Source organism: Colletotrichum graminicola (assembly GCF_000149035.1).
Source record: "Colletotrichum graminicola M1.001 genomic scaffold supercont1.6, whole genome shotgun sequence".
NCBI classification, from domain to species: Eukaryota; Fungi; Ascomycota; class Sordariomycetes; order Glomerellales; family Glomerellaceae; genus Colletotrichum; species Colletotrichum graminicola.
The window spans coordinates 459,676-473,563 of NW_007361010.1; the positions used below are offsets into that span (position 1 = coordinate 459,676).

Below are 13,888 nucleotides of genomic sequence, written 5' to 3' on the forward strand. Positions count from 1 at the left end.
CCCAATTGGCCTGTGTGTTGATAGCAACAGCAGCACGACCGCAGTGGTACATTACTAGGTAGGCATGTACATCGTATGTACGAACACAACAACAACAATTAACAGCAGCATAGCGGCAACAGCAACATCTGGTGGGAAGCCATTGGCTTCCGCCCTGGCTTTCGTTGCCGCGGCTGCGCCCCCTACAGAAAAAAGGAAAACGATAAAAACAAAGAAAGACAAAAAAACCTGCTTCCTTCGGCCTCCTAGGGAAGACGTCAGCCGAGTAAAAAAGGTACCTCTTGTGGGTTCTTTATGTGTAGCTTATCTCTGTTTACCTGGGTACTTTGACCTCGCAACCGGATTTCTTCCAAACAAAACAATCCCCCGAACGAAACAAAAAAAGAATCATCTGACCCACCGGCTATGGTACGGATATTCACTGCTGCTACCCAAGAATTATCACCTCGTCTCGGACACTTGGAACTCCCCCCAATTCGTCCTTCTCTCTTTTCCTTACAAGCTGTCTCTAAAGTAAGGGAGACTGAGAATTCAGACCCCGTCAGCAATACTAGTCCAGGTCTTGGATTCCTTGCACCCTGCTCGGGCGGGCTGCCTTACCTCACCTTGGGTTCCTTGCCTGAGCTGCTGCCTCTACCCACCCCGCTAGGCTCTTAGCGGCATTCATCCAATCCAAAAGGTGACGAACGCAAGGTACGAAGTACACCTCACTCGACCCGTCCCAATTCATCCCGGCCCGTCCCCCCTCCCACCGCCAACGCTGCAGACCCAAGTCCCCAACGTGGGCGGACGCAAGAGAGAGAGAGGGAGAGAAAACAGTAGACCACATATCCTTTTCCAACAAAGACCTCACTTTCTTACTTGTCCACTCTGCCGCGAAATACGCTTCAACCGGGGGGAATCCTGCGCATACAGAAGCCTATTTCCGTTCCTCCCCCACTCCGCAATCGTGTCATGACTCTGCTTCCCGTCTCAACATGTCGGAACAAGCCATGGACGACGTCTCCAAGTTTTTACAAGATGTCAAGGAGATGAATGCTCGCCGCACCGAGGAGGACGACGCCCGCCAACGCGAACTCGACGAAAAGATTCAGCAGGAGAAGAGGGAACGCCAGGCCCGTCGCGCTGGTACGTCTTTGTCTTTCTCGTATCCCCCTTCCCCTCCCCCTCCCTCACTGCTCAGCTCCATACCTCGCCCTGCATCTATTTGTCTCTGCTCTTTTTCTCTGCCCCCCTCTGCCCTCTTCATGTGCTTTCTTTTCCTAGTGTGGCCAAGGAAAAAAATCCTAATCCGCGTCTTGTCGTGCCATTCCGCCTGCTTGCGCTCGTGCTGGTGCCGTGCTATGTCCAGATTCAGTTTGCCCTCGACCAGAGACCTGAGCTACTGACGGGACGGCCTCCGCACTGGGCAAGACGCGAGCGACGCCTCCACGCCTTGACGTCCTCTCCCAGTAACCACAAACCACCCACGGCCTCCCATTGTTTTCCTACCTTGCGCCGTCAGGGAACTATCAATTCGCAATCTTCTGTTCTGCCTTGGCCGTTGGCCTTCTTTTCCATCTCCTTGCGCACGTCGTCTTGTGCTCAGCCGCAGCTTCTTTTGATAAGATTTTATTCTATTTTCGGATCATCCCTTCTAACAACTGTCGACAGAACGCGCTCGATCCATTTCCCCTCAAAAGTCATCCCCGGCCAACACACCACCGCCGTCTCGAGGCAACACTACACAGCTTTCCGATGATCTGAGGCTGTCCTCTCCTGGCCTCGAACTCACCGGCAGCCCTCGCCCTCGCTCCCGTGGCAGCCCGGCTCCCGATACCATGGAAAGAGTCTCGACCTCTCCTACCAAGGAAAACGATTCCCCCTTTGACGCCGATAATAAGCGTTCGAGCGTGACCTCTCCTACCGGCGGTGTACCAGGAGCCCGACCGCTGTCGTGGCAGAGACGTCCCAACTCTCAGCACTCGGATCGATCCAAAAGTCGTCCCTTGTCCGTTGTCGCCGCAGAGAATGCGGCCAGAACCTCGCCGAACCCCACGTCGGACCCCTCCTCCGCTACCGAGCAAACCTTTTCTAGGGAGCAGATCTCTCAGGCATTGGGTTCCAAAGACCCTGCTTGGTTTCGTCAGACGGCCGACCGTGCAAGCGCTGCATCGGCTGCCAACCGCAAGACGCAGGTGGAGGATACCGATACCACCGACATGTCGTCCATGCGTGCCCATCAGCTCCCAGGCCTGAGCCGCAGCTCTTCCACCGACTTGTCCCCCGAACACTCGAGTCCTACCAAGGAAAACAGGCTTGGCTCTCCCCTCTCCCTATCCAGCGCCCAGAGGCTGGACCCTCCGGCTGAGATTTCTCCCGAGAATGACGCCACCGCGCAGCAACGTATGCCAGTCATGTCGTCGGGGTCGGGTCGCGCATCACCCACGAGGCCCGTCTCGCCTACCAAGGGCATGGGCGGCTTTGTCCAGAGTGCCATGATGAAGAGGTCAGATAGTGTCAAGAGGTGGAGCGTAACATCGCCTCCCGGACTTGTGCGCGCGGATTCGGCTGCCTCGAGCCGAGTCGGCGAGCCTAGATCGCGCCCTCAGAGCATGTTCGTTCGCGACAGTACTGTTACGACTAGCGGTTCATCCCACTCCCGTTCCCGTTCTCGCCCCGCCTCCCGACCTTCGTCTCGTCCCACCTCACGCCACAGCAATCAGGAGCACCAGGACGAGACCGAGACCACGCCCAAGGCCCCCGCCGCAGCACCACCGTCAGAGGCTAAGCCAGACGCCAAAGAAGAAGAGCAGGAGAAGTTGACGCCGCCATCCAGCCCTTCAAAGACTGTGGACGCTAGAAGATGGAGTCCAACGAAGGCAAGCTGGCTAGAAACGGCACTGAACAAGCCCGAAGCACCGAAACCCAAGCCGCCATCCACGCCCAACCAGCCAGCCTGGATGGTCGAGCTCAACAAAGCCAAAGCGCAGAAGGCTGCCAATTCCAGTGTCGACCTTGGTCGAAGCGGCTCTGTAGCGTCGAACAAACATGAAGTCAACATTGGCGGGTTAATGCGGTCGACTCCGATGGGCAGCCACGAGGCAAAATCATCCGTTAGCGGACTCAAGGGAATCTACACTCCTGTGAACACTCACAAGACGGGCGGCAGCGTCAGCAGCCCGGGTTTCCGCAGCAGCACGATTAAAAGCCCAACGAGCGAAAACAAGCCGGAAGAGACTACTGCTCCCGTGGAAATCCCGAAGCGATCCCCAATCACAGATAGCCCTGCCGTGGCCAAAGTCAAGCCCGAGACCCCTCCAAAGAAGGACTTCCGAGGTGGTCTAAAGTCTCGAAACGTTTCGGGAGACGGTGCGTCTCCTAGTGATCCGGTCAATGAGCTACAGAGTGTCTTTGGTAACCTCCGCCGGACGAAAACACAAAACTATGTTGCGCCGGACGAGCTAAAATCAAACATCTCGCGCGGCAAAGCAGCCTTGAATATCACAGGCGGACCGAAGCCGAGCGAGCGCAAAGACGAGTTCAAGGAGGCGATCCTGAAGAAAAAGGAGGACTTCAAAGCTGCTCAGTCCCAAGGCAGAAGCGTTGCTCGAACAAAGTCTAATGCATCCGAGAGCCCACTGCCTGAAGCTTTGTTGAAGAGACACGCGCTGAGCAAATCAGTCTCGGGCAGGTCAGCTGCGACATTGCCTTCAGCCATTGAACACCGCAAATCTGTCAGTGAACGATCAAAGTCTGTATCTCAGGATGAGTCGAGCGAGCCCATGCATTTGCCCCGTTCCCCTCTGGTCAAGCCCCCTACAGACAGCTCGCCCGGCGTCCATTCTCCGACAGAGCTCAGGTCCACGACGCCAACTCTCCAGAAAGAGAACAGCGCCCCTCCTGCCCGCCTCCAGGGACGTGCCGCTGCCGGTGGCTTGGCGGGTCGCTTCAATCCTGCACTCGCGGGACTTTTGGCTCGTGGGCCTCCACTCATGGCTGCCAATGGAGGACGCGACACAGAGAAGGCTGGCGAATCCAGCGGCGCAACCGAGCCTACAACTCCGGGACCTCAGCTTACGCACATGACTAAGGGCCGTGCTCGCGGCCCGAAGAGAAAGGCTCCGTCCTCCAAGGGTCTGTCTGCCGGTCCTCCCGCCACAGAGTCGGCGAATGAGCCGAAGCCAAGCTCAGCCGGGACCTCACCTGCGAAGGAAGAGCCGTCTCGTGCCACTGAGGAGCCCAAGAAGAGCCTCGAAAAGGAGGCTCCGGTGTCTATCCAGGCCCAAGTAGCTGCTCAAGCAGCTGCCAAGAACAGGCCAGCGCCTTTCAAGCCCTTTGGAAAGTCCGCCGAGGCTCCTGTTGAAAAGGCTGTTGAAGCGTCTCCCGAGAAACCTATCCTTCCCGCCACGGAAGAGGAGCCAGTTTCAAAGCGCAGGTCTCGGTCTCCGACGATGAAGCTCCAGTCTTCCCCGATAAAACAATTCGAGGAGAAGCCTATCGAGCCAACAGCTCAGCCCACTTCGCCCAAGAAGCTGGACATGAAGAGAGTGTCCATGTTCTTTCAAGAAAAGAACCAGGAGACCGCGAGGCCCGAGAGTCCTGGGAGAGAGAGCACAAAGGTCGAGAGCCCAAGGAGAGAGGAACCCAAGATGGAAAGTCCAAAGAGGGAGGAGCCGACAAGGGAGAGCCCGGCCACAACGCCCAGCATCAAGCCCAAGCCAGTCTTTGAGAAGGCTTTCAGCCCCCCGCCTCAGAAGACCGAGGAGGTTTCTCCTGTCAAGACTTTCGGACGGCCCTTGCCTGAGCCAACACCGAGTCCTGCAAAGAAGTCGTTTTCTGACAAGGTGGAAGAGCCTTTATCCCCTGCCCGGACATTTGGACGACCCTTGCCAGACCCCACCCCGAGATCTCCCATGCGGTCTCCCGTTCGATCACCGGCCCCTAATGATCAAATGGATAGCCCCCACGTGGCACCTCTGAGGACCTTTGGCCGGCCACTGTCGAGACCCAGCTCACCTCAGAAGTCGAATGACAGAGTCGACAGCGAACCGGTCGTCTCGGTCAGGGATGCCGCGGCGATGTTTGGCGGCTCGGTTGTCCAATCACCGCCTCTCGAGACAAGGTCGCGATTCGACACTCCTGCATCTCCGGTCCCAAGGACCAGCACTCCCTTGGGGAGCTCCGCAAGGCCTCTGCCAAACCCACCTAAGCCAACATCGCCAACAACCTCCGTATCGCCCGTCCGATCCCCGTCCAAGTCAAGTTCCGACGTCTCGACCTTGCTAGATGACTTCTTTGGCACACAGCGTCCGCAGAGAGAATACCGTCTCGATACTGCCCAAGTGTTGATGAATAAGCCCTGTGTTCGCGAGATTCAAAGCCAGGGCGCCAGACTGTTTCAGATTACTGGTGACGGCAAGAAAATTCCCGTGTCAGCACACAATGAGCGCATCCTGTTCGAAGGGGAGATGTACATTTGCGCCAATGTATTCACCAATGAGGTCGGCAAAAGGGAGACGGAGGTATGCTTCTGGATCGGTGACGAGGTATCGGACGCCACCGTCGAAGACGCTGCTCTGTTCGTCAGCCGTGAGGCTCGCTCGCTCGGCGGGAAACTCATCAAGATGCGTCAGGGCAGAGAGACGCCAGAGTTCATCATGGCTCTTGGCGGCATGATCATCATCCGCCGTGGCACCAATGCCAAGTATGACTCGTTGGCACCCAGCATGCTCTGCGGTCGCCGCATGCTCGGCCAGGTCGTGTTCGACGAGGTTGACTTTTCGTCCACGAGTCTCTGTTCTGGATTCCCATTCCTAATTACGCAATCAGGAAAGTGCTATCTCTGGAAGGGCAGGGGTAGTGATGTAGACGAGCTGAGCTGCGCCCGTCTCATAGGTATGGACTTGAGCTTGATGGGCGAGCTCCTTGAAATCGACGACGGCAGCGAGCCGGACACCTTTTGGGCCATCTTCAATGATGGCACGAAGCCGCATTCCGCGGACCACTGGCGCCTGAAGCCCAACTACGACAAGTACTGCCAGAGACTGTTCCGCTCGGACGCATCTGCAGCTCAACAGGTAAGAAGTCTCTTCACTACGGGTTGTTGATTGTAGACTAACAAATACGGCCAGGTCTACGAGATCAGCCCTTTCACTCAAGCCGACCTGGACCCCTCGGGCATCTATGTGCTGGATGCATTCTTTGAAATGTACATCATCGTCGGCAAAATGGCGCAGAGTCAGTACGGCTCCTTCCGCAACGCCCTCGAATTCGCGCAAGAATATGCCATCCTGGCCAGTGGCATGGAAGACCGTCCCTTCATCCCCGTTTCAACAGTGGTGCTGGAGGGCATCCCGAAAGACCTCAAGAGCGTGTTCCGGAAGTGGCGTGTCGAGGCGAGCCCGACCATCATGCCAAAGAAGACGCCCGGCCTGAAGCGCGGCAGAAGTCTGCGCGTCATGCCCCTCACGCACGCTCTTCAAGCAATGAAAGAGTAGACGGACATACCTCAGGGGCCCAAGAGGCGGGGCGGTGGACAATGGGATGGAGTTTGGAAGAACGCAGGACAGGAGTCGGCGGCGGGCTTGATACTTTTACTACCCAATACCCGGATTGCTTGGAGGAGGTCGGAGCCGAGCATGTACATACATGTATGTATGTGCACAGAGTTGGTGTCGCATTTGCAACGGCTATGGTATAGGGGCGACGGGCGTTTAGTTAGTTCTTTTCCTTCTGGTTCTTTTGATAACCATGTCATCGGATCGTGCTGGCTGGCTGGCTCGTTATACATGGGTCATCATTCAAGCATGCCCGGCTGCGTCGTGGGCAAATATATTGAACCGATTTTGAAGCAAATCCACCACCCTCGTCTACCAAAGAAGTCTCCAGTGACTGGCCACACGAGAGAGAGAGAGAGACGGGTAGAAAGAGAGGGGCGAGGAACAGCGGACCATGCGCTGGGAATGCATTCAATTAAAACCCCGTCCAGAGAACGTCAAAACTAATAACCAATATGTAGTAACTGAGGGACGCCGCCGCCGCCGCCGCTCCTCCTCCCCTTTCCCACACACAACCAACGAACCTGATCAACGCCGATAGCTTATGTACGTGGACTTTATCCGCCCCCACTCAATAACAAGAACCCAAAGTCAGGCGCTTGTTTGGTCCAGTAGCCCCCTCGGTTGGTGCATGTTTGTGTGTACGTGGTTGGTGGGTTGGATGTTTATGACTGGGGTATATTTGGGTCTCTGCACAAGCTTCTGTTCGGTGCAACTACCATTTTTTTCCTGCATCGCTTCCTACACATCTCCTGCAAATAGGGGCCACCGCGGGACAAGTGGTTCCCTCATGACTCGTCCTCGGTGTCGGTGTTTGTCTCGCTCGTGTCGTCCTCGACGTCGTCGTCCGTGCCGCTCTCTTCGTCCGAGTCCTCCTCCACTTTCCTACGGGGCTTGGTAGCACCCGGTACGCTGCCGCCCTTGAGAGCCTGCATCTGGCCAGCTATCGAGTCTGTAGTCGTTGTTAGCATCTTGCCATATCCCGGTGGTTAAGAGGGGGGGGGGCGACGTACCTTCGTCGGGCTCACTGATTTCATCCTCGGCAACCATCGCTGCTGCCTTGCTCGCCTCCTCGACGACGAGGGTGACCTCCATCTTGGTGTCGAAGCCAACGTAGCTGTCGCACACGACGTGCATGACAAAGGTGTAGTGGCCAGCCTGAGGAGGGGCGGCGAACTGGGCCTTGAGGGTCTGCATGTTGAAGGTGGGCTTGCCGTCCTCGCCGAAGATGGGCTGGTCGAACTGGGTGAAGGTGAAAGGGGGGACAGCCATCTTGCCTTGCTTGGAGTCGGTCAGGAAAACATGCCACTTGGGAGCGTGGTCGCGAGCGAAGTATGGGGCATGGGCCAGAGGGGGAAGGATGGGTTTGTCGTCGACAGGGATGGGCTTTCCGTCAGGGCCCTTGATAGTCTTCTTCTTGCGGCCGAGATAGGCCTCAAGGTCATCTTCGGGGGGGTCAATGTCTTCCAGGTCCAGCTCATTGATCTCGGGGACGTTTTCGCTGCCAGGGGGGATGATACGTCCCTTGACAACGAGGGTGACCAGGGAGGAGGGGATGATGAAGCGTTCGCCGGTAACCTTGAAGAAGGCCTTGGCGACGCGGAGCTGGGGCAATTGACGGGCGACACTGACGGCAGACTTGTACTGGTCCTCGGACAGTAGCTTGTTGCGCACCGTCAGGTTTCTGCGGAGCTCATCGGGCAAGTCCATGAACTGTTGAAGGGACACGTGAACTTTGGAGTCGCCTCCCTCGACTTGGCGGACGATATCCTGAGTGAAGTGAGGCAGCTGGAGGAGGGGCGAGGCCTTGGGGGGGAGGGCCTGGATCAGGTGCTGGCTAGCAGAGTAGGCCGCCAAAATAGGACCGGTGTTGCCATAGGCTTGAGCGATGGCAGAGAACGAGCGGGTAAGGGCATGGGCGATGGGAGCGACCTCGTACTTGGCGCTATTGAGCGCCTGGTCCTCGAGCTCCACACGGCCGAGGTAGGACCACAGGAGGGCCAGAGCCTTTCGGCGCACGCCGCTGTCGAGGTCCTCGAGAGCCTGCCTGTCCTTTTGGGAGAGTCCGGCCTTGTCGGCGTTGGCGAGGAGCTTCGATTCGAGCTTGGAAAGGCCAGACTCGGCCTTGTCACCCTTGAGGACGCTATCGAACTCCTTGCCGCTGCTCAGGGCAGTGATGACGCCGCCCTCGTCAATTTCGTCTTCGTAGGCGCGGAACAAGTTGTTGGCGCTCTCCATGAGCACACCGTCCTTGGACATGCGTTGGGTGCCGTACCACCATGAGCCGACCAGGTAAGGCAGGAGAACGCCAAGGAGCAGAGTGTAGGCGAGGACGACGTACTTGCCGTTGCCATCGGAGATCATGAACTGGGGGAGGGCGATGCCGATGCTGAAGCTCTGCTTTCCGTCGGGGTGGCCAAACTGGATGTAGTTGTTGCGGATTTCCTCGTCGGTGAGGGCCTGGTAGGCCTTGGAGATCTCGACGTAGGCGTTGTTGAGCGACTCGATAGTCTCGTTCTTGGCCGGGTCGGGCTTGACCTTGTCAGGGTGCAGTCTCCTTGACAGCTGTCTGTAGACCTTTTTGATCGTCTTCTCGTCGGCGGACTAGGGCGGCTGTGTATTAGTACTACGGTCACGGTCTCGGGCAGAGGGCAAGGGCTCAGACGTACATCAGAAATGCCGAGAATGTCGTAGGGGTTCCAGAGCTTTGGGGTGACGCTCTTGACGTGGAAGATGAGGTAGACCATGCCGGCCATGACGCCGAGGCCTAAGAGAACGGCGATGACACGCACAATACGGCGCTGCTTCTTCTGATACGCCTTGCGCTGCTTGTCAATGAGGTCGACATGCTCGGGCTTGTAATCGCTCTGGATGCGTGGAGCCTTGGCCTCGATGTCCTTGGAGGGGAAGATGAGGGTGTAGCCAAGCGGCAGAGTGACGATGCTGGTGATGGCAAGGATGAAGAAGGGGTAGAATTGCGCCTCGGCGTCGTACGAGTAGTCGGAACTCATGTTGGCGACGTGGCGATGAGCTCGAGAGCTCCGAGGGGGGCGGTGCGAATGGGCGGAAAGGTGATTTTCGCTTGGCGTCGAAGTCGAGGTCGAGGTTTCTCGAGTATGGTGTGGTGGTGTGCGCGCGCGCGCGAATCCGGACACGTCGCTCGCTAGCTTTTTGGAGCCTGTGAAACGAAAACGGCTTCAAAGAGCAAGTTGCCGCGGGCGGGGACAGAAGCAAGAATAAAAGAAGGAAGGAAGAATGGAACCAACACAATAAGAGACCGCTAAAGAGAGGGGGGTGTGGTCTCTCTGCTCTCTCGGACTGCTGGCTTGTTTGGTTTTCCAGATCAGAACTTTGGGATGGTGGAGGGGGAGGAACTGGAGTGGGAGGTGAAGTGTCCGCAAGAGCTCAGTCACCACTTTCTTTTGACAATCGTGGCCTCGAAATAAAATGGAGGTACGTGCGTGTACAGTGTACAGAAAGACATACACCAGCAGTGTCTGGAAGGGCGAGCAGGGGTCTCAGGTACCACCCACCCTAGCCGCCTAGGTACTAACGAACCTTCCTTCCTTCCCTCAGTGCTGTTGCTGACATCAGTACAGGCTGTTCCAGTCCAGTCAATGTGTCCCGACACCGCCCCAACCTTACAACCCCTGTCGCGCTCTTCCGCCGTCTTCTTCTTCGCCTGCCTCCGGCACGGCGGCAAATGGATTATCTGTCCTTCCCCAACTTGGACGTTCCATGTGTCCGCTTGCCTCATTATCTATATATACCTACCTACCTACCTACCAATGTAGTGTACGTACCGTGCCTGTTGAGGTGAAGTAAGGTTGGCTGTTCCACTATCATGTATCCGACCCTACAGGCGGGATAATTTTGTGTTACCTTACAGGGTATCTGTCGCCGTTTGCTAGTGCCAATCGGCCAAGTAGGCAATGGCCGGCTTGCATATATGGCTGGCATTGGACACACATTCGTTCAATGGCATCGGAAAGCCTTCACTTGGAATGGCTCGTATCCGCCGACCCGGAGGTTAGCCCTCGGACCAGTCTTTCCATCTTGCCGATCGCCACGTACTCAACCCCCGGAATGCCCTCATGACAACAAGTCCGTGATACCGCTTATAATGATAAGCATCTGTCCAACAGTAGAAGCCGTGACCAGAGTGCCGTCGTCTTTCTCCGGATATCTGATTCTCACCCCCCCCTTGAAGTGCTCCCCCCAGCCCCGACAGAAAGATCTCGATGGTTGAGTCTTCATTCGTCCCGTCAGTGACCATCATCTGCAAGTTGCAAGAAACGCACAATTTCCACCCATTGGACCCGGGGCCACGGTTTCTTGAGACTGCAGTCGAAGATGTAGTATTCCGTCCCGTCACATGTGAATAGACGAAACGCCAAGTTATACTATACAACCTGTACCGACTCTCGCTCTAACCCTGGGCTCTTTGTATACTCTATTCACTTTCACATTGCTCACCAGACCCTGTCGGGTACACACTCCCTTGGCTCTACTCTGTCCTGTCTCCGTTTTCGTGCCTCCCCCTTCCCTCGTCTTTGTATTCCTCCTCTTCGTCAACAATAGCCTCCTCGTTCTCCTCATTCTCCAGCATCGTCTCCCCCTCCGCGTCCGTCGTCTCGTCCTCAATGTCCGTGTTGCCCGAGATGAGCAGGCTCCTGAGGTCGTCCTCGCTCAGGATCGTCTCGATGCTGCCCCTCCGGGCCCACGGCCTCGTTGCCCGCCGCCCTTGCTCAATCAGCCTCTCAATCTTCAGGCGGTTTCCCACGAATTTCAGAATTGGGTACCCGCGCTGTTGGCCCTCATGAATCATGCGCGCCAGCCGCGGCGGGTCCGGGTCCGAGAGAATGTGATAAAAGTCCGACGGCACCGTCTTGGGCCAGATGGTAATGGTGCCGCTGAACGTCTGCAGGAAGAGCTGGGACCAGTCCTGTCCCAGTGGTCGCGGCAGCAGCTCGGCGTGCCGGATGAACTTAAGCCACTTGGTCATGTCGAGCTTGAGATAGTGCTCAACTGCTGACATGACATAGCCGCCACGCCAGCCTTTACCCTTGCGGTGCGTGACCGGGTGCCCGACGGACCCGCGGGATGAGAAGAAGAAGAGGTTGATGTGCGGGTTGACCTGGCTGACAATGGTAAAGTTGACGTTGAAATGCAGGTTGAGTGCCTTGATCGGGATGTCGGTGCGCAGACTACCGTCCTTCCACTTGTGGCCGAATGAGTAGGGCACCAGCGTCCCGTCGCGCTGCTTCATCATCAGCACAACGGGGTTGAGGATGCCGGGCACGGCGGCGGATGCGAGCACGGCCGACCAGATGACGCAGTCGGGGCTGGTGAGGTAGTTGCACAAAATAGTGGGCGAATGCGGATCGGCGGGCACGCAGGAGACGTTCAGGATACGGCCTGTCCGCTCATAGGCCTCTCGGAAGGTCATTGACCCCCGAGTCCACCAACTGCACTGCTTGGCCCAGTCGACCGAGTCGAAGCGAGCGCCCGTCTTCCACCAGCGGGGGATCCAGGTCCAGAATGTCTCGCGGCACGCCGTGATGCGATGGGCGAGCGCGGGGACGAGCAGTTTCTTCAGCTCGTCGTTGGTGCGGGTCGCAACCAGCGCAGCGACCAAGGCGCCGCCACTAGTGCCGGTGATAACGTCCGGCAGAAGATCAGCCTCGAGGAGAGCCTTGACGACACCGAAGTGGTAGTAAGCGAATGACGCACCGCCAGAAAGGCAAAGAGCTGTCCGTCCGTAGTTGGTGTGCATGCCCTTGAAGATGGACCGCTTCTCTTCCATCGACAGCTGCTTCGTGTTAAGGACGAACTTGATGCTCCTCTCAACTAGAGTAACGTTAGTCAGCCGCTTCCATGCACCGCAGTTAGAGTCAACGTACCTTCGTCGACAAAGTTCTGTACCAGGTTCTTGGTGCCATAATACGTCTGGCTGTACAGCCTAGGGTTCTCGACGCCGACAAAGTTGCTCTTCACGCAAGCCGACAGCAGGGCATGAAGCTCCTCGACAGCGGGTCTGCCCTGGGGCTTGTTCTGGCCTTGGTCGTCGGTTTCCCCGTTCTCCTGCGCCTCGGCCCGCTGCCTGCACTTGCGCATTTGTTCCCACACCCGCTTGACCGTCTTGGAGTCGTAGTAGGCGAAATCGTTCTCCTCCTTCCAGCGCTGCCGGTCGAGGTAGCTATCCAGCTCCTTGGCCGCCACAACCCAGTCCCGGTAGTTGTTGGTCCGGCGCATGCTCCGACGGAGCCTTTCCCGCGTGCCGCGCCAGGTCACAAAGTGCTCGTAGACCCAGATATACAGCCGCGTGTAGAGGTACGTCATTGCCAAGCCCGAGAGCCAGGCGGCGACGAAGAAGAGCATTGGCCACTTGAGCAGGGCGTAGAAGATGCCCTCGCGAGTCTCATCTTTGGTGCGCGTGCCTAGGAGGGTCTCGGCGGCGCCCTTGGCCCTGTTCCTCCGCCTGCGGGATCCCCTTTTAAGTATCTTCTGGTTCACGGGCGCCCAGTCGTTCTGCGCCGTGATGAACATGTTGTGCTGGGTCGTCGAGCCGTTGTACGCGCCGCCGTTGCCAGAGGAGCGGCCAAGCGCCGGACCGGGCGCCGTGACTTCGCCGGCGGCTGCGGCAGCAGCCGCCGCAACAGCCTGCGGGTCATCTCTATATTCGTAGACGGACCCTCGCTTAGTAACGTCAAGTGAGCTGGTGCTCCTCAGGCCCGGGGATCGCAGAGATGTCGTGTCGTCGGGGGTCTGCAGAGGATCGGGGGCCTGGAGGGCGTGTACGAAGGCGGCGAGGTCGGCGTCGTCAAGGAATTTTGTGTCGAAGTCGGGCAGGTCCTCGGTGGTGAAGGTTTCGGGTGGAAAGCCATAGATATCTGTGTTGCTGCCGCTGCTCGGGGCAAACGAAACTCTGGATTGGTCCTCAGCCATGTCTGCAGGCTGTGTCGTCTGTCAGGCCTAGGCGCATGATATTGCAGCAAGCCAGTCGAGGGGTGTGCGTCAGGGAGACACGGGGAGAAGAGACAGAGCGATGGTTTGCTAACGCTCCGAGGGAAGCAAATGAAAGAGAAGGCCAATGACGCGTAGGAGATTGGATTTGTGTGTATATAAGTGTGCGTCCTGTGATTATTGGCTTGAGTATGCAAGCAACAGAGCAAAGGTACTATCCTGTCTGCGGATAAGCAGGCGAGTTTCTTAGCAGATGCTTAGTTGTCTCGGGCTGTTTGTTGAGGAGCGAGACTCGATGACCGGTCTGTCACTGTGGCCAGAGGATTTCCTCAGGATGGCCGACGCTCCTCCCTAGGGGATGAATGCAATGCGCGCCGGTGATG

General features: G+C 57.4%; 3 protein-coding genes across 3 annotated transcripts; 1 reads left to right on the forward strand and 2 right to left on the reverse strand.

Annotated features, from left to right (window-relative positions):
- Positions 1-977: 977 nt before the first annotated feature.
- Positions 978-6,479, forward strand: GLRG_02178 (gelsolin; the record flags this gene model as incomplete). Its single annotated transcript, XM_008092836.1, has 3 exons — positions 978-1,128; positions 1,654-6,059; positions 6,114-6,479. The coding sequence occupies 3 exons, from the start codon at positions 978-980 to the stop codon at positions 6,477-6,479; spliced, it is 4,923 nt and encodes a 1,640-aa protein (XP_008091027.1).
- Positions 6,480-7,327: 848 nt separating this feature from the next.
- GLRG_02179 (DnaJ domain-containing protein) lies at positions 7,328-9,550 on the reverse strand (the record flags this gene model as incomplete). The annotated part of the gene is made up of 3 exons (XM_008092837.1): positions 7,328-7,491; positions 7,553-9,143; positions 9,209-9,550. The coding sequence occupies 3 exons, from the start codon at positions 9,548-9,550 to the stop codon at positions 7,328-7,330; spliced, it is 2,097 nt and encodes a 698-aa protein (XP_008091028.1).
- A 1,496-nt stretch (positions 9,551-11,046) lies between these two features.
- On the reverse strand, positions 11,047-13,487 carry GLRG_02180 (patatin-like phospholipase; the record flags this gene model as incomplete). Its single annotated transcript, XM_008092838.1, has 2 exons — positions 11,047-12,389; positions 12,443-13,487. 2 exons carry the CDS (start codon positions 13,485-13,487, stop codon positions 11,047-11,049), a joined length of 2,388 nt encoding a protein of 795 aa, XP_008091029.1.
- Between the last annotated feature and the right edge of the window lie 401 nt (positions 13,488-13,888).